The sequence below is a fragment of the Delphinus delphis genome, chromosome 7 (assembly GCF_949987515.2).
Source record: "Delphinus delphis chromosome 7, mDelDel1.2, whole genome shotgun sequence".
NCBI lineage: Eukaryota > Metazoa > Chordata > Mammalia > Artiodactyla > Delphinidae > Delphinus > Delphinus delphis.
This window is the reverse complement of record NC_082689.1, coordinates 62,751,243-62,779,069: the sequence shown is the minus strand read 5'-3', so window position 1 is coordinate 62,779,069 and position 27,827 is coordinate 62,751,243. Positions and strand designations below refer to the sequence as shown.

Sequence of the window (27,827 nt, the reverse complement as noted above, 5' to 3'; positions counted from 1 at the left end):
TTGCCAAATACCTATGGCATCACTTTGCAATGACTGTACAAGACATAAGTTTCAAGCTCTTAGGAAAACATGAACACACTTACCCAGCAATAGGATGAACTACGATTGATCGTGGGTTATTTAAATTCTGGACTATTGTGCGCCTCGATTTATCAGCTAGCCTTATGACACTGACACTCCTATAAGAAGCATCTGTCCAATAAAGATTCTTTGAAATCCAGTCAAAACTCAAACTTTCAACACTTGGCACTCTGTTAGCTGTGATAATTTCTCTTCCTGTAAATTAAAATATGGACATGGTTTAAAGTAAGCATATTTTACATGACATACATTTTCCTACCACTGCATATTTAAACTTTGTGTGAGAACTAGAGAATATTTCAGTAATGTGGAATTCTTTTAAAAAATAAAGCAATGGTAAAGCAACTGCAAAGCAACACATGAGATAAACCTAAAATCTATCCATCTCCAAAAGTTTGGATCTCAAAGAATAGATATGACTGATAAATAGAACCAGGAGAGGTATGGCCTGGATTTACTCCCTTGTTCAATCTTCCAGAAAAAATTTCTCAGTACAGAACATCTGAAGAAGAGATACCTGAGTTCACATACTCACAACCACCACCCACAGACAGCGCTGATAAGCTGACACTGCCAGGTACGACTGGGGGTATCTATGAGATATTCCCGCCCAACTTTCTCATCAACAGTCTTTCATAGCCACAGAGTTGCCAAGTTTGGAAAAGACCAGGAACCAGAAAGGAAATCAGAACTGGGTACAAGAAGAAAAAAGACCACTTTCTTCTTGTGAATTTTTTATGACTTTTCCCCTCCTTTTTCTTTTTTTACTAAAGAAAATGTGAATCACAGGAAACTCTGCTCAACCTAAATGTAACAACCTAAATGGGAAAATGTATAACTGAATCACTTTGCTGTACACCTGAAACTATCACAACAAAATATTCTTTAAAAAAAAAAGTGAATCAGAGTAAACAATCACAGCTCTTTCCTTTGAAGGAAGAAAAACAATCCTGGTGCTTTTTCCATTCATTCATTCAGCAAATTGTAAAAAGAAAGTCCTCTGTGTGCTAGACACCATATTAGACATTGAAGAAACATGATATTGCTAATAGTATTAATCATAATAGCTTATACTGAGCACTTGCTATGAGCCTGGAACTGGCCCAAGTACTTTACATGAATTCATCCATCCTCACAACAGCTCAACAGTAGGAATTATTATTATCCCTATTTTGCACATGAGGAAACTGAGTCATAGAAAAGTGAAGCATTTTGAAAGAAATGTGGACGCTGTCTTCAAGGTATCTTCAAGGTAATGAAGTGGGAGAGGTGGGGGGAGGCAATTAGGCCAAGAGGGAAAACAACAGAAGAGTAACAGGTGCTGTGATGGAGGTATGCACAGGTTGGTATGGAAACCGAGGCAAAGTGCAGGTGTGGAGAGGTTTCCCAAAGGAAGTGGTGAACGGGGGGCTGCAGGAAAGCAAAGATGTGGAAGTGGGAGGGAGAGAGACAGGATTCCACACGCTCCAAAGCATGGCTGGAGGTTAATAAGTTAATGGTAGAGGCTGAAAGAAAGGAAGAAGTTTGGGTGACCACCAGATTTGGTGGGCAGGGGGAGAGGTGGTGCCCTTCCCCTAAGGCAGGGGTCTGGAGAAGTGGAATAAAGGTAGACATTTAGACATATTGGTTTGGAGGTGGTTTGTGGGATATCCTGGTGAGACATCCAAAAGGCAGTTGGCTCTATGGGTCTAAACCCCAGAGAGAGAGTTTGGATGGAGATTTTCATCACCTCCTGTAAGAAGCCTTACCTGACCTTTCCCCTCATTCTCCAGGTGAGGAGGAAAAACATTCAGGAAATGGCCTATTATAAGTCTCCTCACACTGATTTATAACTACTACATAGATGGTAACGAAAGATACGGAAGGCGCAAAATTATGCAGAAGAAAATGCAGAATAAGAAAAGACCGGACTTCGCTGGTGGCGCAGTGGTTAAGGATCTGCCTGCCAATGCAGGGGACACGGGTTCAAGCCCTGGTCCGGGAAGATCCCACATGCCACGGAGCAGCTAAGCCCGTGCGCCACAACTACTGAGCCTGCACCCTAGAGCCCGCGAGCCACAACTACTGAAGCCCGCGCGCCTAGAGTCCGTGCTCCACAACAAAGACAAGCCACCACAGTGAGAAGCCCGTGTACCACAACGAAGAGTAGCCCCCACTCCCCGCAACTAGAGAAAGCCCGCGCGCAGCGACGAAGACCCAACGCAGCCAAAAATAAATACACAAATTAAAAAATAAAAATAAATTAAAAAATAAAAGGAGGACCAATGTTGAACACTAGAGATCACAGTTGTGTACAGGACAGGCAAAGAAGAAAAGACGTGTAAGGAACACTAGAAAGAATGGTCAAGAAATAGAAGGAAATTCATGAGTGTGTTGTCAAGGGGGAAAAAGCATTTTAAAGAAGACGACTAAGGCGCCAAAGATAAGGATAAAGTTTATAACAAAGGGACTGGAGGTGACCAGGATAAGGGGTCTCAAGTGACATAGTGTGAAGAGGTGACAAATGTGAAAGTAGGGCCAGGAAAGTGTAGACCAAACTTTTAAGGTGCTTGTTCATGAACTTGAGGAGAGAGGGCTGCAACTAGAGAGGAACGTGGAGTGAAGGGTGGGTTGAAGGTTTTTTAGTATGGGAGAGACTTGAGCATATCTGATGGGGAAAAGTCAGTAGAACAAGAGAAGTTGGAGGAGAGAAGGGATCATTGATGGAGCAAGTTCCCTGAGGGCTTCATTCAGCCCGTCTTGACTTCAATTTGATTTCTGACCATTCAGTTTTTGCATATAAACTCATTGACACTTAACCTGCTCACTGAGAAAAACAGGGCAATGTACAAAAATACATCCTTCACCGGAGCACAAGCAGTTTAACCACTAACTATAAGAAACTTTGTAAAGGCAATTTGCTCAGCATGTGGACTTGAAATTGATTTAAAAAAACAAAAAAACCCATGATGAGAATTGCAGTTGCCAAAGCAGAAGGAAGCTGACCTGTGGAAGCATCTACAGGAGACTTAGCCTGTGTGTAGCTCAGCAGACCTAATTCTAGTCCTCAGAAAAGATGCATTCTGGTTCAAAATAACAGATTGACCACTGTGTTTAACTCCTCTTCCTTCCAAACTCCTTTTAATAATGACAGTGAAAGAACAGCAGATGAAAGATTTCCACAGAGTTTGGAAGAGAAAGAGACTTCTCCAAAGTAACTCACTAAGTGAAAGGAGAGACGTGCCGGCAGTGGGGAGCGCCAACATCCACACACACAGAGCCTCAGCGTGTCTGCACGCAGAAGCACCGGCTCTGAAAAAGGTAGGGGCAGGACGCTAAGGGGCCTAGTTAAAAGTTGGCATCGGAAGCAACTGGACCCAGAGGTTCCTCTCAGACCCTGAGCATGTATGACACTCCTCTCCGTCTACCTCCTCTAACAGACCAGAGATTTTCTTCTCTGGGGGACCTCAAGCAGAGAGGCTGTGGGCTGAGGACACATTGCACAATGGAGGGCTGGGATCGGCACAGACTGAGCACAGGAGGGTTATATATGTGAACACTGAACTGAACGGGCCTCAGCTCCCTGTCCTCCGTACTGCTCCCCAAACAGAGACTAGCTTCCCCCCTCTTACTCCTCTCACTCCAACAGGGAGAATGGAAGCAGCTACTAAGGAGAAACTGACTATCTCCAGAGAGGATTTTCTGATACTGACATTTGGAAGCTTCCCAACAAAACAGCTGCCTTATCACCAGCTGATGAGGCCCATTCATACCAACAGCCTTCTGATCAGTGTTTCATAGCTTTGCTCTTAATATCAAACAAGGCTCAGAGAAATTTGAAGAAAGCTTCCTTCATGAAGGAGAAAGTTGAAACAAACCAAAAGGAAAAAGGAACCCGAGGAAAATTAATTTTTTAATGTAATTAATATCTTCATAGAATAAGAAAAGATTGAACTTATGAAGCAAGAACAGGCTTTATTTTTAAAAAAGGAATAATCAGAGAGCAAGAAGGGGATCTTCAACATTGAAAATATAAGAGAAATTAAATATTCGATAGAAAGGCTAAAACTAAAATGCCAAAAAGTCTCACAGAAAGTAGAACAAAATGATAGAGATGAAAACCAGGAAAGAAAAGATAAGAAAAAGTAGATGATTAATCTAACATTCTCGAATAGAAAAAGCAGAGGCAAGAAAATTCCCAGAATAGGACAGAAATCTCAAGATGAATGGGATAACCAAAAGATTCTAAAAGTTTCCAGAAAGGAACAAAAACAACCTCCCCCCAAAAAGGTTGTACACACTGAAATGCTACTCTGGATGGCATAGGACTCTCAACACTGGCTACTAGAAGAGAGTGCAGCAATGTCTTCAAATTTCTGAGGTAAAATTGCTTTCATCCTACACCTAGTCAAATGATCAAGTTGGAAGGCAAAATGAAAACACCTTTAGACTCGAAATATGTACCACCAACTCATTCTTCTTAAGAAGCTACTATAAAATGTGTTTCAGCAAAATAAGGAAATCAGTCTGGAAAGAGAAACAAGTGGCTTGCCAGTAACAGGAAAACCAGCACAGGAAAGTGGCCGAGGGAAATCGGAAGACAAGAGTTGTGTACCAGATCCAATTGAACAGCAGAGGGGGAAAAAATTATAGATTGTTCACATTTGATAGATACATAGATACACAGACAAGCATTTGATAGATCTGTTGGAGCATTTAGGGAAAATATAATAGCTACATAGAAAACTAAGTAAATGAAGATGGAGCAATTGTTAACTGCAGGAAAAAAAAATCAAAATTTGTTCAAGAAATGTTATCATGGAATACTACTTGACTTAGCAGCGAACAAAAATTACAATCTAGCTTTTTAGGGAGAACAGGGGGAGAGGGAGGTTGGTAGAGGGGAATGTAAGAGCTAAATCCCTATCTATAACAATGAAATTAAATGTCTAATATGCAAATCAAGAAGTAGTACTGCAACAGAGAAGAACAAACCTGACTCCATACTGAATCTATTCCTTTAGCTCTAACCTTTGTGCTCTGTTGCCTGTGCTTAGTCATGCTGGCTGTGCACCTTTTGTAAAGGAACGTTGCCTATGGCCTGAAATACACAGGAGAGCCCATTCTCAAGGCTCTGACCTTTAAAGGTGTACGACTTTTCCATTCACATAGAGATAAAAAGTTGCAGAACAGAGAATAACATTTGTCTTGTTAGTGGTTTATAAGAACACAGTGACCAGATGTACATGGACAGCTGCAAGAACAAAGGATTCCAGCACCAAGAAGTTTGCAACAACCAACCACACCCTCTCCCCTCTTAGTATAAAAGAGGCCTGAATTCTAACTCGGGTAAGATGGTTCTTTGGGACGCTAATCCACCATCTTCTCAGTCTGCTGGCTTTCCGAATAAAGTCGCTATTCCCTGCCCCAACACCTCATCTCTAGATTTACTGGCCTGTCATGCAGCGAGCAGTACAAACTTGGACTCAGTAACAGTGTAAGCAAAATATTTAGAAACACGGAGACAAATAATAGAACAAACAGGTAAAAGAATGGTAAGGAATTACCTCTAGCGAGCAGGTCTGAGTTGGGGGCAGGGTGGGGCAGAGCAATAGAGTTTTTCATTGAGAACAGCTTCAATAATAGCTAACATTTACTGAATTTTTACTATTTTCCAGGCATTATTCTAGGTGTTTTACATGTATTAGCCTAAAATTCTCTCAACAACGTTATGAGCTATGTAGTACCTCTATTATTATTATTATTATTCCTATTTCACAGATTTAGGAAATTGAGGTACAAAGAAAGTAGCTTCCCCAAGATTACATAACTAGGAAATGTGAGGAGCCAGGATTCAAAACTAGGCACTTTAGCTCCTGAGCTGGCCCCTCTTAGTTGCTACGTTATACTGGCTACTGATTTGTTTTTCAAACTTCAGGTTTCGACCCATTAGTGGATTCTAAAATCAAAGTACTGGATCAGGCCAACATCCAATAAAGTACCCAAATGGTAAGGTATGACTGACTATAATTTATCTTTCTGTGAGGATTATGAAGATTTTAACAGAATTCCAATCAACTGAAAACTGACAATAAATCCATATTTACATATAATTCATGTCTTTTAAAAATAAATATTATTATTCCAAGCCCAGCATTTATGTAGTGCAGCATTCCTATAGGGAGGTCATTCCATTGGCTCAGTCTGGCTACTTGAATATAGGGAACAGTCTCTAGTTAATTAACCCATTAACAGCTTTCATACATATGACACTCTTATTATGGAGTGTCCATAGGTTAATATTTGTCAATATTGATATTCTTAATTGTCCAATTACAACAATATTTGTTTTAAAATGCACTCTCATTTGTAAGTTATTTTGAAAATAAAGGAATTGTTCACTTAAACTTAATTCAAAAGAAAAGCAATAGATTTCTTTTCCCAATCTAAAAGTATTTAGCAAGTTTAGTAAAAGACCCTGCTTAAGAAGTGAATGCAAGGTTTTAGTGAAAAAATTATTAGTATTATTATTGAAGACAGACAAAATATGCAAAAACAAACCCTTTAAACCCCTTCTCACCTGTGCCATCGATCTTTTGCTTACAAATCATGTCTTTTGTTGTATCTGAAAAAAAGATAGCCTTCTCCTGGGCATCAAAATCAATCCCAACAAAGACGGAAGCACCTCCTGTCACTGGAAGGATGACATCTGCCTGGTGAGAGAGGGTGAGCGGGATGCCACGAACAGCCACGTCAGATGAAAAGAACAGAAATCGCTCAGCAGCTGTAGAAAGAGGGACACACACAGTCAGCCACAGCATAGTTCTCGCGTTCTCCCAATTCCAGAGAAATTACTTACACACCCATAAAGTACATGTTATAATTCTGAAATAAACATAAAAATAAATAAATCTGTAGAAAACATAGTTGGAAATAATGGAAAGAAGGGAAGAAGAAAATACTGTGAAGGCAAAACAATCTTGAATTGAAGTATTACAATCTTACTTTTCCCTGAGAAATTTATCCTTAAGATTTATTTATATAAAACATGGTGTCCCAGCAAGATCCTTTCTGACCCACCTCCTAGAGAAATGGAAATAAAAACAAAAACAAATGGGACCTAATGAAACTTAAAAGCTTTTGCACAGCAAAGGAAACCATAAACAAGACGAAAAGACAACCCTCAGAATAGGAAAAGATATTTGCAAATGAATCAACTGACAAAGGATTAATATCCAAAATATACAAGCAGCTCATGCAGTTAACTATCAAAAAAATAAACAACCCAACCAAAAATGGGCAGAAGACCTAAACAGACAATTCTCCAAAGAACATATACAGATTGCCAACAAACACATGAAAGGATGCTCAACATCACTAATTATTAGAGAAATGCAAGTCAAAACTACAATGAGGTATCACCTCACACCAGTCAGAATGGCCATCATCAAAAAATCTACAAACAATAAATGCTGGAGAGCGTGTGGAGAAAAGGGAACTCTCTAGCACTGTTGGTGGGAATGTAAATTGATACAGCCACTATGGAGAACAGTATGGAGGTTCCTTAAAAAACTAAAAACAGACCTACCATATGACCCAGCAATCCCACTACTGGGCATATACCCTAAGAAAACCATAATTCAGAAAGAGTCATGTACCACAGTGTTCATTGCAGCACTATTTACAATAGCCAGGACATGGAAGCAACCTAAGTGTCCATCAACAGATGAATGGATAAAGAAGATGTGGCACATATATACAATGGAATATTACTCAGCCATAAAAAGAAACAAACTTGAGTTATTTGTAGTGAGATGGATGGACCTAGAATCTGTCATACAGAGTGAAGTAAGTCAGAAAGAGAAAAACAAATACCGTATGCTAAAAAATGATTCTGAAGAACCTAGGGGCAGGACAGGAATAAAGATGCAGACATAGAGAATGGACTTAAGGAAACGGGGAGGGGGAAGGGTAAGCTGGAATGAAGTGAGAGAGTGTCATTGACATATATACACTACCAAACGTAAAATAGATAGCTAGTGGGAAGCAGCCGCATAGCACAGGGAGATCAGCTCGGTGCTTTGTGACCACCTAGAGGGGTGGGATAGGGAGGGTGGGAGGGAGACGCAAGAGGGAAGGGATATGGGGATATATATATACGTATAGCTGATTCACTTTGTTATACAACAGCAACTAACACAACAATGTAAAGCAATTATACTCCAATAAAGATGTTTAAAAAAAAATGGTGTCCATATGCTTAATTTCTAAATTGGTATTAACTGCATAATAATAATCCCATCAAAATTCTCAAGTTACATTAACTTTTGTATAGAGATCTATATAAAAAATCCTATTGAAGTTTGGGGGATATTAAGACCAGCAAAAAAGAAGTTTGACAGCCACCAGGTAAGTTCTTTAGAAAGAAATGAAGGAAGGAAAGAAGAAGGGGAGTGGAGGAATGGAGGAAACAGGAAGAAGGAGTGATGTGTAAGATCAAAGAAGGAGACAGTGACAGTATCCCAGGAAATCAAAAAGAAACACATGGTTTTTTAAACAAGGGTGATTTTTATCTGAATCTAGGGTTACCTACAAAGTGAACAAATTTGTTTGAGTTAAAATAAGAGAATTTACATACTAAGCCAGAAAGAAGCAGCACCATCTAGGGAGTAAGAATTTGCCACAGGCATTAAAAAGGAGAGTTATCAAAGGGAACATAAGAGAAACAAATATTGTAGGAGTGCATTTCATCATCAGCTGAAGCCAAGGCAGTAGCCTATTTTAATTGTGAGTAGATGTGCAGGTGACCAAAGAGGAGGACAGGAAGCATTTAGGGTAAGAATGAAACCCAGAGCATAGAGGCAGAAATAAAGAGAAAATCTGAATTGAGGAGTAAACACTAGATGAAGAAATGAGCCACCCAACACTTAGGAGTTTAGTTTGGAATACAGCAGTAAAGCCAGGTGGGATAAAGATGTGATTACTTGACTTAGGCAAAATTGGTGACCTAAGAGAGGTCAATAAAAGTGATGGGAAGTGCTCCCCATTAGAGTTAAGACTAACATCTAAAGTGGAAAAGATATACACATGGTAGAGAAAAGAACTCAAAATTAAATACTACAGAATTTCAAGAGCATAGTTTGAAAAAGAGACAGAGCTGGTACTTTGAAAAGATAAACAAAATTGATAAACCATTAGCCAGACTCATCAAGAAAAAAAGGGAGAAGACTCAAATTAATAGAATAAGAAATGAAAAAGGAGAAGTAACAACTGACACTACAGAAATACAAAGGATCATGAGACATTACTACAAGCAACTGTATGCCAATAAAATGGACAACCTGGAAGAAATGGACAAATTTTTAGAAATGCACAACCTTCTGAGACTGAATCAGGAAGAAACAGAAAATATGAACAGACCAATCACAAGCACTGAAATTGAGACTGTGATTTAAAATCTTCTAAAAAACAAAGCCCAGGACCCGACGGCTTCACAGGCGAATTCTATCAAATATTTAGAGAAGAGCTAACACCTATCCTTCTCAAACTCTTCCAAAATATAGCAGAGGGAGGAACACTCCCAAACTCATTCTACGAGGCCACCATCACCCTGATACCAACACCAGACAAAAATGTCACAAAGAAAGAAAACTACAGGCCAATATCACTGATGAACATAGATGCAAAGATCCTCAACAAAATACTAGCAAACAGAATCCAACAGCACATTAAACGGATCATACACCATGATCAAGTGGGGTTTATCCCAGGAATGCAAGGATTCTTCAATATATGCAAATCAATGTGATACACCATATTAACAAACTGAAGAATAAAAACCATATGATCATCTCAACAGATGCAGAAAAAGCTTTTGACAAAATTCAACACCCATTTATTATTAAAACCCTCCAGAAAGTAGGCATAGACGGAACTTACCTCAACATAATAAAGGCCATATATGACAAACCCACAGCCAACATCCTCCTCAATGGTGAAAAACTGAAACCATTTCCTCTAAGATCAGGAAGAAGACAAGGTTGTCCACTCTCACCACTATTATTCAACATAGTTTTGGAAGTTTTAGCCACAGCAATCAGAGAAGAAAAAGAAATAAAAGGAATCCAAATCAGAAAAGAAGAAGTAAAGCTGTCACTGTTTGCAGATGACATGATACTATACATAGAGAATCCTAAAGATGCTACCAGAAAACTACTAGAGCTAATCAATGAATTTGGTAAAGTAGCAGGATACAAAATTAATGCACAGAAATCTCTGGCATTCCTATACACTAGTGATGAAAAATCTGAAAGTGAAATCAAGAAAACACTCCCATTTACCACTGCAACAAAAAGAATAAAATATCTAGGAATAAACCTACGTAGGGAGACAAAAGACCTGTATGCAGAAAACTATCAGACATTGATGAAAGAAATTAAAGATGATACAAATAGATGGAGAGATATACCATGTTCTTGGATTGGAAGAATCAACATTGTGAAAATGACTCTACTACCCAAAGCAATCTACAGATTCAATGCAATCCCTATCAAACTACCACTGGCATTTTTCACAGAACTAGAACAAAAAATTTCACAATTTATATGGAAACACAAAACACCCCGAATAGCCAAAGCAATCTAGAGAACAAAAAACGGAGCTGGAGGAATCAGGCTCCCTGACTTCAGACTATACTACAAGGTACAGTAATCAAGACAGTATGGGGCTTCCCTGGTGGCGCAGTGGTTAAGAATCTGCCTGCCAATGCTGGAGACACGGGTTCGAGCCCTGGTCTGGGAAGATCCCACATGCCGCGGAGCAACTAAGCCCGTGCACCACAACTACTGAGCCTGTGCTCTAGAGCCCGTGAGCCACAACTACTGAACCTGTGTGCCACAACTACTGAACCCATATGGCTAGAGCCTGTGATCTGCAACAAGAGAAGCCACCACAATGAGAAGCCTGTGCACCACAATGAAGAGTAGCCCCTGCTCGCTGCATCCAGAGAAAAGCCCACGTGCAGCAATGAAGACATAACACAGCCAAAAATAAAAAATAAATTAATTAATTTAAAAAAAGACGGTATGGTACTAGCACAAAAACAGAAATATAGATCAATGCAACAGGATAGAAAGCCCAGCGATAAACCCATGCACATATGGTCACCTTACCTTTGATAAAGGAGGCAGGAATATACAGTGGAGAAAAGACAGCCTCTTCAATAAGTGGTGCTGGGAAAACTGGACAGCTACATGTAAAAGAATGAAATTAGAACACTCCCTAATACCATACACAAGAATAAACTCAAGATGGATTAAAGATCTAAATGTAAGGCCAGACACTCTAAAACTCTTAGAGGAAAACATAGGCAGGACACTCTATGACATAAATCACTGCAAGATCCTTTTTGACCCACCTCCTAGAGAAATGGAAATAAAAACAAAAATAAACAAATGGGACCTAATGAAACTTCAAAGCTTTTGCACAGCAAAGGAAACCATAAACAAGACAAAAAGACAACCCTCAGAATGGGAGAAAATATTTGCAAATGAATCAACTGACAAAGGATTATCTCCAAATTTATAAGCAGCTCATGCAGCTCAATATCAAAAAAACAAACAACGCAATCCAAAAATGGGCAGAAGACCTAAATAGACGTTTCCCCAAAGAAGATATACAGTTGCCAATAAACACACGAAAGAATGCTCAACGTCATTAATCATTAGAGAAATGCAAATCAAAACTACAGTGAGATATCATCTCACACCAGTCAGAATGGCCATCATCAAAAAATCTAGAAACAATAAATGCTGGAGAGCGTGTGGAGAAAAGGGAACCCTCTAGCACTGTTGGGAATTTAAAGTGATACAGCCACTATGGAGAATAGTATGGAGGTTCCTTAAGCAACTGAAAATAGAACTATCATACGACCCAGCAATCCCACTACTGGGCATATACCCTAAGAAAACCATAATTCAGAAAGAGTCATGTACCACAATGTTCACTGCAGCTCTATTTACAATAGCCAGGACATGGAAGCAACCTAAGAGTCCATCAACAGATGAATGGATAAAGAAGATGTGGCACATATATACAATGGAATATTACTCAGCCATAAGAAGAAACGAAATTGAGTTATTTGTAGTGAGGTAGATGGACCTAGAGTCTGTCATACAGAATGATGTAAGTCAGAAAGAGAAAAACAAATACTGTATGCTAACACATATATATGGAATCTAAAAAAAAAAAAAAATGGTCATGAAGAACCTAGGGGCAGGACGGGAATAAAGACGCAGACCTACTAGAGAATGGACTTGGGGATATAGTGAGGGGGAAGGGTAAGCTGGGACAAAGTGAGAGAGTGGCATGGACATATATACACTACCAAATGTAAAATAGATAGCTAGCGGGAAGCAGCCACATAGCACAGGGAGATCAACTCGGTGCTCTGTGACCACCTAGCGGGGTGGGATAGGCTGGGTGGGAGGGAGGGAAACGCCAGAGGGAGGAGATATGGGGATATATGTATATGTATAGCTGATTTACTTTGTTATAAAGCAGAAACCAACATACCATTGTAAAGCAGTTATACTCTAATAAAGATGTTAAAAAAAATTAAAAAGAGACAGAGATTTCAGGAAGGAAATAAAGGGAAAGGGGAGCCCAAGGAAACCCTAGATGTGTCCCAAAGGACAGAAATTTACATCTTCAAACACAGCTCTTTGTACAAAGGGAAAGGTGCCTACCAAGGAAGATGCCCGTGGGCTACCAAAAGCTTATTTCCTGTGAAGAAGTGCTACAGGGAGCTGGCCCAGTCCAAGAGCAGCACATACCCCTGTGCTGACCGTCAGAAAGACAGTCCAAAAGTGATTTCTTACCAACGCAGTGGTAGTCATCCATATCCGGAATGTAGCCGAGCCTGCACTTGCAACGGTAGCCCAAACCACCATTAAATGTTCTGTGGCTGAGGACACAGATGTGTTGACAGCCCCCATTGTTATCTGCACATGGATTGCTAGCTGGAGGGGAAAATGCACATGGTTAAATCTCAATTAGAAATGCATATGTATCCAAGACATGCGAAGCCGTTTTGAGACCTGTGGTGAAATGGGTTTGAAACTCCTTGGAGACATCATTACTGGTTGCTACTGAATACATCCACATTTAGCTGCTCCCAATGTCATCGTTGCTCTCGAATCTACTCTCAAACTGATGGTGGCAAAAAAAAAAAGACAAGATTCCTGCAACTGGATAACCTTGGGGGATCTTTTCCCCCCATAACTGTAACATACTCTGTCTGCTAGCCTCAGTGACTAAAATATAACTGCCCCCCAAATAACCTTAGTATTATTTTTTACCATTCAAAAAATAGAGTAAATAACTATAACTCACTGGATGCTTATTTTGTAGGACAACTTAACAATCAATGCCTCTAAGAGGTAAATATTATCGCAATTTTACAAAAAAGGAAACCAAAGTTCCAAAAGGTGAGACAACTTGCTCAAGATTATTTGGTGGTTAAATAGCTAAACTAGAATTCAAATCCAGATCTCATTCCAAAACCCTGCATGTCCGAAACACAAACCAGTTTATACTTCCAAAAACCATTCTCAAAGCAGTGACATCAGGAAGTTCACTGTACACAAGGCTGTCAGAGCTAAAATTGTCTGCTTTTGAAATTGTCTTCTTAGCCTTTGAGTTATTCTTTAAAATAGTCTCTTCACCTTCTCGGGTAGATTAATTTTGAGAAACACAGGCAGGTATAATTCTGAAGCAAATAATAGAAATAATTTAGATAATAAAACTGGGTAATATTTTTGGTCAAGGGCAGATGTGAATTTAGTAGCTCATGAACTGATTATTCCAAATAGGTATTTTCTAATACAGTATATACTTTCAGGTACAGTATATATTTTCCAATGAAGTATTTGTTTCCTAGGATGACGACATTGAAGGGTAGTCATCTGAATCTATCAGTTTAGTGGTTGGTTGGTTTGAGTTTTTTTAATCAACCTAATTACTTTATAGTCTCTCTCCATCCTAGCCAGACCTATCACTTAGCATTACAGTTTTAAAGTGAAATCTGTCTTTCTCTGAATTACTGTTCACTGATATTAAGCTTTCTTCCAATGTAGTCTATTTTATTGTGTTTCTTTTCTTTGATGCATGAGCAAATACAGAAGGGAGCTGTGTACACAGTCTAAACAGTCATGTCAATTTAAAACCTTGAAACAAACAAAACTTACTGTAAAACAACATAAGTAACATAAGTACTATAAAATAACATTCAGTGTCTGAATCAAAATATTTCTTTTCTTTGATAAGTGACCAGCCTGAGAGATAACCAAACCCAGCTGACCTATGACAGAAACAATGCAAACCAAACAACAGGTGTCATAAATATACAACAGAGAAGAAGGGAAAAAAAAGCTCTGACACTACCTAAAATGACCATTTAGTCGAGTTTCCTCGACTGCAATATTAGAAGTTTGAATTGGGAGATTCCTCCCGTAGAATAAGGATGGGTATTTTAGTTTGCTTTGTTTGCTGCTCTTTCTCCAGCCTGTAGACAGGATCTGGTATACTGCAGGTGCGAATAAATATCTGTTAAATACACCTCTAAGTTCTTTGTAGATTGGGCATTTTAACTCTGAAATACATCAAGTTCTCCAGAATGCCAACAATCTGCAAAGCCAATTTCAGAGGGTTGAACTCTCTAGATAACCCATCATATATCTCAGAATGCCACCCAAATCTCATGAGAACCTTGAGAAAACCTTTCTACCAAGGCCAGTACCAAGCATGGTTTTCCACTGCTGAGGGGCCTACCATAGGGCTGCCTGAGGGCATGGTAAACAGTCACTCCAAAAGGCCTCAGGGAAGACCGGTAGTACAGTTGTGGGTCAGTCTCCGTGAACTTGTTTGCCTTCATTACAGCCATCTTTGTCCAATCGGTAAAGAACACATGATCTTCAAACAAACTTATTGCAAAGGGATGAGGAATGTTTGAGCCTCCATGAATTACTGTCTTCCTGTTACAAAAGATATATAGCATACAATTTTGATTAAAGGTGGAATTAGTTCCAAAAAAACAAAAGGTGGAATTAGTTCACGTAAATTAAAAAGCTAAAAACTTTCTTGCTACAAATATAGAAATATATAGTCAAGATACATTTTAAGATGCAGGTGTATTTCTGTCTATAACATTTTAAGACGCAGGTGTATTTCTGTCTATACTCGCTAGAAGGATTTTCCTATTGTCTCTTCGAAAAGAGCCTTGGCACTTAAATTCCAGTCTCCGTCTTTGCTTGTTCTAGATCTTTTGAAAAATTACTGTTTTCCCACCTGCTCTTCATTCTTTTAAGGTTGCTCCACATATAAAAGGTCTAAGATGTGACATATCATTTTGACATTTGTAGGGGAAAGAGTGTAACAAGGGACTGGAAGTCTGGTAGACAACTTCAACACTTACTCCACGCTGCACCACTGACCATTTCTCAGCAATTAGGGAGCAAGACAGTGAGCTGGAGAATTCAACCCACAGCAAACACACAGACTCATTCCTGATGTCACTCCAGGGAGGGGAAAAAGCAGGGCTACCACTGGTATGCCTCTGCCTGACGAAACCGTCAGCTGAGCATATTTGTAGTGGAGGCAGAGTGCCCAGAGCCACTAAAATGGAAGACAACACAGGTAAGAGGTGCTAGGCAAGGGGAAGAAATCAATACTGCTGCCATGACTGCATCTACAGAAACAGTAATTCACTGAGGCCACATAAGTAAAGTGAGGTAGAGGACGGTACGTGAACAAACCTCTTTTCTTTTGGCATAGGAGAAAGACCTCAAAGAAAAATCTCAGCAGCCCTGAAAAACTAAAGAGCACAATAGAGCTTTAAGAAAAGACTTGAAGATACTAACCCTGGGAATCACACTGCATGTGAAAAAAACAAAGAAACCCAAGATGGCAAGTGAGTGCAAACTTTGAAACACTCAATAGTGACATGGTACATTAAAATTAATGGGTTTCTTTTTTTCATTTAGCAAATTCCAGAAGTCTAGAAGACTTCCCTGGTGGCACAGTGGTTAAAGAATCCGCCTGCCAATGCAGGGGACACGGGTTTGATCCCTGGTGCAGGAAGATCCCACATGCCGCAGAGCAACTGAGCCCATGTGCCACAACTGCTGAGCCTGTGTGCCACGACTACCGAAGCCCGCAAGCCTAGAGCCCGTGCTCTGCAACAAGAGAAGCCACCGCAATGAGAAGCCCACGAACCACAACAAAGAAGTAGCCCCCGCTCGCCACAACTAGAGAAAGCCCGCACACAGCAATGAAGACACAAAGCAGCCAAAAAATAATAATAATAATAATAAATTCCATAAATCTAAATGCCACCTGCTGGTAAAGCAAGAGGCAATGACTTTATGATTTTAGCTGTACTCGTGAGTTCTAGTATCTCCTCCATGTTTCTCCACAGCCAGCAAACCACTCGAATCTTTCTGAAATTCCATTGATTTTTATGTTTTACTTTAACCATAGCATAAAAATATTTAGACTATAAAATTAATGCTGAAAAAAATAGGCAATTTCTCAATTGTTTTTATATGACTTATATGATTATTTTTTCATTAAATTAATTCCTATCCTCACTATGGGAACCAGTTTCAGTGACAATACGTCATAGCCTTAATACCCAATCACTTCATTTAACCAAGTAGAGATTGTTCTAAGAATATAAAATCCAGTGGCAAACTGTGATACCATCCTTACAAAATAGAGACAAAGGAGAAACCAAAACTAGAATATTCTTTTCATTGAGAAAACAATAAAATCACATCATTTGGAAAAATCAAATTGGCTAGAGTAATTTTTCTTGGTCAAAATTTAAAGACCATGTTTTAACCAGTTTTTGAAAATACCAAAAGAAGAGGATCTAAAATAGGTAACAATTTAATTAATTTATAGTGAGCTCTAATCCGACTAAGATGAAGGAAAAAGGCATGCCATACTCTGCGTTCAAATATTGTTTAAATGTCTTTTAAGTGTATCAGGTAAAGTCAGAATTTCTCATTAAGATTTGAAATATATATAAAAGCAGTATAAAACCCAATTAATTCCCACCAGATAATGTTAGAAAAATAATAAAACTTATTTACTGGAGGGAAGATAGAAAGCTAAAAGATAAAGTGATCTTTGGAAACAAACCATAAGGGATCCAAACAAATAAATGGACTCGGAAGTTAATGAAAATAATGTGCTTCATCTGGGAGTGAGAGAGGGCTTGGAGAAGAGAAATCAAAGAACAAATGCTGTAGGTAATATTTAATGAGTGTTAATATGGAACACAAGCTAAAACTCAGAGCAGGTCACAACGTGCAATGTCAACACAAAGATCATTCAAGTTATGTCAACCAACAAAGCAATCTTTTAATTCTAGTCCTTCAGTTTCTCTCTCCATAAATTTTATGTATTTCCCCAAAACTTATAAAGATATAAAAAAATACTTCTTACCTTTGAATTCCATCATAAGTTACAGTCTCAATGTAATCAAACCGGGAGTCAACCCAGTAAACACGCTTTGATACCAAATCCAGGGTTATCCCAGCAGGCCATCCCAGCTTTCTTGTCACCAAGTCTTTACGGTTGGAGCCATCCATGAAAGCCCTTTCTATCTTAGGTGTCCCAGAAAAGCTCTGCCAGTCTGAGAAAAATAAATAACTACAAAAGAAAACCAAAAGATGAAAGAATCAGTTATTTTACAAGTTTACCTAGAAAATATTTTTTGAGATTGTATGTTTGGATCAATGGCAATTTCCTCTAGCTGATTAGAGAACCATGGGGGTTTAAAACAATAGAGAAATTTTAAAGTATTAAAAATCAGAAATTGTGAGGGCCAATCAGGAGAGTCAACAACTCCAAATAGCAACTATTAAAATGCACTAACTGACAGGCAAAAAAAAAAAAAAAAAAATGCATATCTACCTTCTTAACTTCTTAATATTCTCCCCTGATCCCTGGCTCCATCCTTCACTTCTCTTTTTTACAGCCTGTAAAGGCTGTAAAAAAGAAAAAACTATCAAGCCATTTCCCTCCTTAATTCCTCACTCTAAGGCATAGTCTAGAGAACATATACATCATTTTCAAGGAAGGACAGCTGAAATCATGAAACAGAAATGAATAATCACCATTCACCAACACTTAAGTAGCCTCAAGTTCATCCAAGGCTCCTAAGACCCAACTGTGAAAATCTAGGAGAAAGTTAGTCTCCCATAACTGGCCTCAAATGTGAAGATCAGGAAAATTTTAATTTACACCTGGAGAAAAGTAAGCATTATCACTCTTGCTGGACTGATTCACAGTTGAACAACTTGTGATGAGGTGTTAACACTGACATCTCAACCCCAGTCTCTAACAAGAAATCACTAAAAGGGATAGATCTGATAGGGGATAGAGTAGGGTAATCAAATAGTTAGCTTAGAAACCACATTAGGGGACTGCAGATAGAGAGGGAACTTTAGGGGGCTTTGGGAGACCACAGTAAGTTAATGATCACTCAAGAAAGTAATGGAAAAATCCTGAAACAATGTGGGCTTGCTTGACTCATAAAGCAGAGCAAGTCGCTTAGCATCAAAGCCAGGCTGGCTTGCTTAACAACAAAACCATGCAACAGAAGCATGAGACACGCCCCAAAACAATAAAACAACAGTGGAAAATAAGGTCTACAATCTGCCCAGTGATGTCAACAAGTGAATGACCCCTAGGACATTCTCTTTGCACACACGCAAAAACAATAACTTATGGAAAGGTGATATTTCAAAGTGAAAGACCCTCATTGTACTGAGACCTGAAATAATTTCTCCATAGTGCTGTGACAGTCCCGGAGACACCATGTAGGTTCAAAAACTCCCCCGCCCAACGTATAGGAGGAGTTAATGATGGAAGACTCAAAGAATGAAAAAGAAGGTGGTCTTCTCCCCCTCCCCTCTCTTCCTTTGATTATAAAAACGTAACCCGCTAAGTGCTCGGGGCAACACAACACTCGCCTGCCCGCTTGTAAGCCTCACAAGCATCCTATTCTAATGAATCACTTCTTACCTATCACTTTGCCTCTCGCTGAATTCTCTCTGCGCTGAGACACAAAGAATATTCAGAGCCCCTCGCAACGCCACCTAGTGGTTTCAGATCTATCCCCTCTTTAAAACAACTTCACAACTTACGTTAGAGTGATCATGTTAATAATGGTTTAGTTGTGACAATACTATTAAAGTCAGAAAACAGAATCCAATTTCTCAGCCAGGAGAATGTGGCAAACACTAAGAATAGAACTCATACCCCCAAAATATCACATATTTTTAGGACACCAGTAGGTGTGTTTGGACTGCATATCCTCAAATTGGATTATATCTAGCCAACTCCTTTAAAGCTTCTATGAAAAGAGATATGAAATAAACATGGATTCTAGAGTACAGAACCTAAAAGAAGTCAGGATTAACCTTCAGTTATGCCAATGGATGTTTTGTGTACAGGGGGAGAAATAAAACTCCAAAAATGCTGGAATCAGTATGTTTTCACATAACTTACCCAACAGTTGGGTCCACGGCAATTCCTCTAGGATGTCCCAAATGTTCACTTATAATGGTAATCCGTTGGCTTCCATCCAAATTTACCATATCTATGCAGTTGACATTGGTCTCTACAACATAAAGTTTATTATTTACCCAGTCCACAGCCAGATTCTCTGGGTCTTCAACAGAAACATTGAGAACTTCTTGGATATCTAAACCATTAATGTCAACTGAAAAAACCTGAAAGAAAAACCAAAATTATTACACTTCTTAAGCATAATTCACTGGGAGCAGTTTTCCTATACTTCATTCCAGGGACCTATCTTTGTTGCACAAATCAGTCATTTGGATTTTAAAAAAAAAGAATTCATATATGGCCTTTCTTATGTTGAGGTAGTTTCCCTCTATGCCCATTTTCTGGAGAGTTTTTACCATAAATGGGTGTTGAATTTTGTCAAAAGCTTTCTCTGCATCTGTTGAGATGATCATATGGTTTTTCTTCTTCAATTTATTAATATGGTGTATCACATTGATTGATTTACGTATATTGAAAAATCCTTGCATTCCTGGAATAAACCCCACTTGATCACAGTGTACAATCCTTTTAATGTGCTGTTGGATTCTGTTTGCTAGTATTTTGTTCAGGATTTTTGCATCTATGTTCATCAGTGATATTGGTCTATAATTTTCTTTTTTTGTGATGTCTTTTTCTGGTTTTGGTATCAGGGTGATCATGGCTTCATACAATGAATTTGGGAGTGTTTCTCCCTCTGCAATTTTTTGGAAGAGTTTGAGATGGATCAGTGTTAGCTCTTCTCTAAATGTTTGATAGAATTCTCCTGTGAAGCCATGTGGTCCTGGACTTTTGTTTGTTGGAAGATTTTTAATTATGGTTTCAATTTCATTACCTGTGATAGGTCTGTTTATTTATTTTCTAATTCTTCCTGGCTCAGTCTTGGAAAATTGTACCTTTCCAAGAATTTGTCCATTTCTTTGTGGTTGTCCATTTTATTGGCATATAGTTGTTTGTAGTAGTCTCTTATAACCTTTTGTATTTCTGCGGTGTCAGTTGTGATTTCTCCTTTTTCATTTCTAATTTTATTGATGTGCGTCCTCTCCCTTTCTTCCTTGATGAGTCTGGCTAAGGGTTTATCAATTTTGTTTATTTTCTCAAAGAACCAGCTTTTAGTTTTATTGATCTTTGCTATTGTTTTCTTCGTTTCTATTTATTTCTGCTCTGATCTTTATGATTTCTTTCCTTCTCCTGACTTTGGGTTTTGTTTGTTCTTCTTTCTCTAGTTGTTTTAAGTGTAGGGTCAGATTGTTTATTTGAGATTTTTCTTGTTTCTTGAGGTGAGATTAAATTGCTGTAAGCTTCCTCCTTAGAACTGCTTTTGCTGCGTCCCATAGGTTTTGGGTCATCATGTTTTCATTGTCATTTGTTTCTATTTATTTTTTTATTTCTTCTTTGATTTCTTCAGTGATCTCTTGGTTATTTAGTAGCACACTGTTTAGCCTCCATGTGTTTGTGTTTTTTACAGTTTTTTTCCTGTAACTGATTTCCAATCTCATAGCGTTGTGGTCAGAGAAGATGCTTGATACAATTTCAATTTTCTTAAATTTTCCGAGGCTTGATTTGTGACCCAAGATGGAATCTATCCTGGAGAATGTTCCATGTGCACTTGAGAAGAAAGTGTATTCTTCCACTTTTGGGTGGAATGTTCTAAAAATATCAGTTAAGTCTATCTGGTCTACTGTGTCATTTAAAGCTTGTGTTTCCTTATTTATTTTCTGTTTGGATGATCTGTCCATTGGTGTAAGTGGGGTGTTAAAGTCCCCTACTATTATTGTGTTACTGTCAATTTTCCCTTTCACAGTTGTTAGCATTTGCCTTATGTATTGAGGTGTTCCTATGTTGGGTGCATAAACATTTATAATTGTTATATCTTCTTCTTGGATTGATCCCTTGATCATTATGTAGTGTCCCTCCTTATCTCTTGTAACAGTCTTTATTTTAAAGTCTATTTTATCTGATACGAGTATTGCTACTCCAGCTTTCTTTTGATTTCCATTTTCATGGAATATCTTTTTCCATCCCTTCACTTTCAGTCTGTATGTGTCCCTAGGTCTGAAGTCGGTCTGTTGTAGACAGCATACATATGGGTCTTGTTTTTGTATCCATTCAGCCCGTCTGTGGAGCTCAATATCAAAAAAACAAACAATCCAATTTAAAAATGGGTGGAAGAGGGCTTCCCTGGTGGTGCAGTGGTTGAGAGTCCGCCAGCTGATGCAGGGGACATGGGTTTGTGCCCCGGTCCGGGAGGATCCCACGTGCCGCGGAGCGGCTGGGCCCGTGAGCCATGGCCGCTGAGCCTGTGCATCCGGGAGAGGCCACAACGGTGAGAGGCCCGCGTACCGCAAAAAAAAAAAAAAAAAAAAAAAAAAAAATGGGTGGAAGAACTAAATAGACATTTCACCAAGGAAGACATACAGATGGTCAAGAGGCACATGAAAAGATGCTCAACATCACTAATTATTAGAGAAATGCAAATCAAAACTGCAATGAGGTATCACCTCATGCCAGTCAGAATGGCCATTATCAAAAAAGCTAGAAACAGTAAATGCTGGAAGGGGTGTGGTGAAAAGGGAACCCTCCTGCACTGCTGGTGGGAATGTAAATTGATACCACCACTATGGAAAAGAGCACGGAGGTTCCTTAAAAAACTAAAAATAGAACTATCATACGACCCAGCAATCCCACTACTGGGCATATACCCTGAGAAAACCATAATTCAAAAAGAGTCATGTACCACAATGTTCACTGCTGCTCTATTTACAATAGCCAGGACATGGAAGCAACCTAAGTGTCCATTGACAGATGAATGGATAAAGAAGATGTGGCACATATATACAGTGGAATATTACCCAGCCATAAAAAGAAACAAAATTGAGTTATTTGTAGTGAGATGGATGGACCTAGAGTCTGTCATGCAGAGTGAAGTAAGTCAAAAAGAGAAAAACAAATACTCTATGCTAACACATATATATGGAATCTAAAAAAAAAAAACTAAAAAATGGTACTGATGAACCTAGTTGCAGGGCAGGAATAAAGATGTAGACACAGAGAATGGACTTGAGGACACGGGGTGGGAGGGGGAAGCTGGGGCGAAGTGAGAGTGGCACGGACATATATACACTACCGAATATAAAATAGTTAGCTAGTGGGAAGCAGCAGCATAGCACAGGGAGATCAGCTCGGTGCTTTGCGATGACCTAGAGGGGTGGGATAGGGAGGATGGGAGGGAAGCTCAGGAGGGAGGGGATATGGGGACATATGTATGCATATGGCTGATTCACTTTGATGTACAACAGAAACTAACACAGTATTGTGAAGCAATTATACTCCAATAAAGATCTATTAAAAAAAAAAAGAATTCACTGGAGACTTGTTATTTTACATCACGGGTTACTGGGGGCAGGGAGTTTCTTTGAAAGCATATGAGGCATATATAAAAAGTTGGGTTTACAAAAAAAAGCCTGCATTTCTAATTCTTCGTAGTTAGAGAAAGTTTAATTCAATGTGGATTTCTTGGTGGAGAAGGTGGTAGTGGTTTGTTTTGATTTCTAGCTGTCATTAAGTCAGATCTGCTTATAATCCGAAGTCTCAATTTTTAGAAATTTTATGCAAATTATCAGTTAATTGAATTAAAATTTTATTAATGGTACAAGGAAATGTAAGGGAAGAAATAAAACTCTATAACTCTTTAGGAGTCTCTAAAATTTATGTTTTAACAATCTCCGTTGCATTACTCAAAGTTGAAATCAGATCCATCACACTTTCCAAATAAGACAGCATAATGCAATTTTGGCTGTTAAACAAAATACTGTCAATATTTGTTACCCAATCCTCAATTACTGTTCCATTTAGAAGATGCAGGTAAAAATCTGATTTTTATCATACAGGAAAGCAGAATACTTTTTACATTTTAAATGATCAAGTTTCAAAAATTACTACCAAATATCTACCCAGTTTTGAAAGAATGTCTACTATTTCTTTTAATTAGGCTTTTGGACTCCATTTCGAATAAAATTAAAAGTTGCTCAAGGCTAATCCATATAATAGAGTGCTTTGTTTAATAGGTCACATGTAATACTATAGCTGTAAAAGGTGCTGATTAACATAAAATATCTCAAGGGCCTTTTTTGTTAGAAAACAAAGGAACTTTCCCCTCTACTCCCCTAAAAATGAAAAGCTATCAACACTTTGCGCTTGGAGTTCTATCAGCTCCCAAGCTACACTCCAGAAATTTCTATTTACCTTATCTTGCACAATGTCAGTCCAAAAGACTCTGTGTAGGTGATAGTGAAAATCCACACCCACAGCTGATCCACGATGTTGAGATTCTACCAGGATCTCAAAGGTGTTTCCATGAATATCACCCCTTAGCAAATCCCGACCATTGGAGAAGATCACAGAGGCCTCACCAACTAAATGTGAAGAAGGAAGGCATTATCAGTCTTTCACATGAACAAAGATGATGAAGCAACTTACAACTATGTTTTCTTATTTGGTTTTAAACCTTCTGAGGCACACATATATGTCATTCTATCCATTTTCCAGATGGGCAAATTGAGGCACAAAGAGGCTTAATGAAATGTCCAAAATCACAGTAAGTTAGGAACAGAGTCTGCCAAGAACTCGAATGTCCTGATTGCTAGTTCAATGACACTGAGGTATCATCGAGAATCTTTGATGATGTGGGCACCTTACCCCAGGTGCAACCTTAGATTGTGTAAAACACAAAACACATTTTAAGGATTAGTGGGAAACCACTCTGTGAAAAACATGGCAATGGTGGATCCAAATTTGCTATACTCGTATACTCACAAGAATGCAAAATGAATAAGGTTATTCATTGAAGTCTTGTTTGCAATATCAGAGGGTAAGAAATAATATGAAAGTCCATAAGTAAAGGACTAGTTAAATAAATTATATACAACCAAAAAAATGGATTTTGCCACTATTAAAAAAAACTGTATACCTGGAACACTGGAAATCAACTATAATTCAATTTAAAAATACAACAAAATTTTTTTAAAAATGAAAAAAAGCTGTCTGTGTTGATATGGAAAGCCCTTGAAAATATAGTATGCAACTTTAGGAAGATGAAGAACTGTATGTATAGTTTACCACCATATATGTAAAAATAGCGTTGTGTCTATATTTGTATATTCTTATTTATGCATTTAACAATCTCTAGAATTAAAATAAACAGTGATTATCCATAGGAGAGGAGAAGTGGGAAACTAGGCAGAGGGGAACAGAGATGGTGGGGGGATGTCATATATCTTCTAAATAATTTTAAATTTTGAAAATATGAGTATAATGTCTATTCAAAAATAAATAAATGGTAAAAATCAGTTGTAAAAATCTAAAAGTTCGTCCACAGCATATCAGTATTTCAACACAAAAACAACTAGAAAATGGTCAATTCATAGATCATGTGTGCAGATAAGTTTCAGAAAGCCCCCAAAGGCACCTTAAACAGGTGTGAAAAAAACAATTGGAAAAAAAGAGTAAAGATCTTATTACCCAGAAATCCATGGTGACAAAAATGCTTTGGGAGGCCCAATTTTTTAAAACAAATTTTCATGACTTTTCTCTGCCACAGTACTGTTAGAATGAGGGCATTTTCACAAACTAATCCAAATTTAGCAGGTCCATTATGAACCACTTCTAAATTTTGCACAAACAATACCTATTGGTACTCGTCACCATATGGTAGTACAGTAATTAAAAGTAGGTCAAATGTACTCATAAAATTTATGTGATAGATGACATAATATTCCAGTCCCAAAGTGAACAAGCAACCAATAAAAATTTTAAAAAAACAAAAAAAACCTGTTAATCCACAAGTTGGTCCCTAATAACCGAAGTATGAAATTAATGTTGACCTATTCTTCCAACAGCAGGAGCCACTCCTGATTTGTGGTAATAAAACCTTGCCATCCGCATCAATGCTGATATTTTTTTTGTCATCTGCTATGGAAAGAGGATAGTCATCAAAAGTTTACTGTTCAGAAACACAAGTGTCTTTAATTTACTCACAAGAAGAATTAGCTTTACAGCGCTGCTGGTGCTCCAAGATATACCCGTCTACACAGTGGCACTGGTGATGGCCAATTCGGTCTTCACATATCTGGTCACAAACTCCCCACATCTGGCAATCATCAAAATCTACCATATAGGAAATAACCGTTTGTAATCATGTTTAACAGCATTTCTGAAAAAAATCTTAGACAAGCTATACAGGAATACGGTGATGCCCCTGCCTAAGTAAGTACCCTCTAGGGGGAAAAAAATAGGCATCATCATACTAGGGAAAACCCAAGGTTTTTTCAAATCTATGTAAAGGATAACTTTGCAGGTGATGCACAACACCGCTTGGACACATTGCCTTTGCATTTCATTTGTTAATGTTGGCTTACAAAATATCTGACTTTTAGTGTAAATGCATCCCTTTAAAACTGTGCTTTCCAATATGGTAGCCACTGCCCTCTGCAGCTTCTCAAATTTATATTTAGATTAACTAAAATAAAATAAATTTAATGATTCAATTTCCAAGTCACACTTGCCCCCTTTCAAATGCTACATATGATTAGTGTTTACCATACTGGAAGACACAGACATTTCCATCACTGCAGAAAGAACTGCCTTATATCCAGTGGCTCAGTAAGACACAAATCTGTGCCTGCAATAAAGTATCTGCAAAGGTCTGTTTACCCAGCTGCCTTTTCTCTGATGTCAAAAATCGTAACCAAAATTAAAATCATTTTTAAGACATGAAAAATATATTCTCTTCTGATTATTCATTAGCATTATTCATTCATTTAATAAGCGCTTATTGAAAATCCATAACACAATAGAGCTCTGTTCAATGCCATAACAGTCTCAGTTCTACCGTGTAAAAAGAGTTTCAATATAATTGACATATAAACAATACAGTATGCGGGGGAAAGAAAGTGTCTTTCTCAAAGATTATAAAGCTTGAGGGGCACAGAAATTGTCTATCTTTGGTCCACCGGTGCCAAATATTTCATTTGACCCCCCAAGCTCACATCCACTCTTCACCCTCCTTCACCCTGCTCTCTTCCCTTGGAGAATGACCTCCACAGCCTAAACCAACCATGTTCCCACCCCCCAGGGCTTCAGGAAATTCTCAAGTAAATTATAATTCCTGAGACCCTCAGGTCTAGGATTCTCCGGAATTTCTAGGATCCGATCACAGTTGCAGAGTTGTGAGTTGAGTTCTACCACACCTGCTGGATGGCCCACCATCTTGTGACTCCCCAGCAAGAAAGACCAAGAAAGTCCTGGGATCAAGTTCCCATTTACCCTCCAGACCAAGTATAACAAAACATTGACCAGCATATCTTTCATTCCAAGGACCGTGACGAAGAAAAAATTAATCCAATTTGGACATGACAAGATAAAAGGCCATGTGGGTAAAAATAAAAGGCCCACATTTGATCTATGTCTCCTGTGCCCTCGCCTCAGCCCTAAGAAAGCACCACGTGAGGCTTCGCTACAGCAGGAATAAAAGTACAGGACATTCGCCCTCAAACTCCCAGGGTGTCATGACCTCATTCTGAATGCAAGACACTATGACTATGTCTAAGGGTCTGGAGTCACCCTGGGAGCAGTTCTCATGTCAAAAAGAGGGTGAAGTCATAACTAGGAATTCTTGGGTGCAAATGCCCTTCCTATCACCTGGGCTACAAATACTTTACAGGTTTAAATAAGTGTATAAACACTGTCAATTTTAATGACTGAATAAGATTCTATTCTCCATTATGAAGAAGAATGAAGCCTAATTAGTATCCATTGTCAGCCAAAGGGAAGACAAGAAAAATGAAAGGAGACCTGAGGTTTTCAAGAGACTAGAAAAGGTAGTAGAAACTGTAAAAAACACTAAAATGCTGCTTTACAATACTCCAGCCCATTACCTTGATCTACTTTCCTTTTTATTCTTTGTCCCCGCCTACCAACAAATACTGCTTTGAAAGTAATTCAAAAAAATGTTTTTTAGCATAGACCCCCTTGGACACCCTCTGATCCACCTGGCTGTGTGAAATCCCACCATGCTGAATGACCTTCCTGCTCTAACTCTGCACCACGATGTCATTCCCTCAACAAACAGCATG

At 38.5% G+C, this 27,827-nt stretch overlaps 1 protein-coding gene across 1 annotated transcript in view; it reads right to left on the bottom strand.

Annotated features, from left to right (window-relative positions):
- LRP2 (LDL receptor related protein 2) overlaps positions 1–27,827 on the bottom strand; it is a 196,332-nt gene that overhangs the window by 105,797 nt on the left and 62,708 nt on the right. The window contains exons 10-17 of the mRNA XM_060016628.1: positions 25,732–25,860; positions 23,941–24,110; positions 19,639–19,862; positions 17,569–17,775; positions 14,890–15,092; positions 12,939–13,079; positions 6,641–6,844; positions 84–276 (exon numbers count right to left, since the gene is read on the bottom strand). Of these exons, the coding sequence (XP_059872611.1) occupies positions 84–276; positions 6,641–6,844; positions 12,939–13,079; positions 14,890–15,092; positions 17,569–17,775; positions 19,639–19,862; positions 23,941–24,110; positions 25,732–25,860 (1,471 nt within the window). The remainder of the gene's footprint in view (positions 1–83; positions 277–6,640; positions 6,845–12,938; positions 13,080–14,889; positions 15,093–17,568; positions 17,776–19,638; positions 19,863–23,940; positions 24,111–25,731; positions 25,861–27,827) is intronic.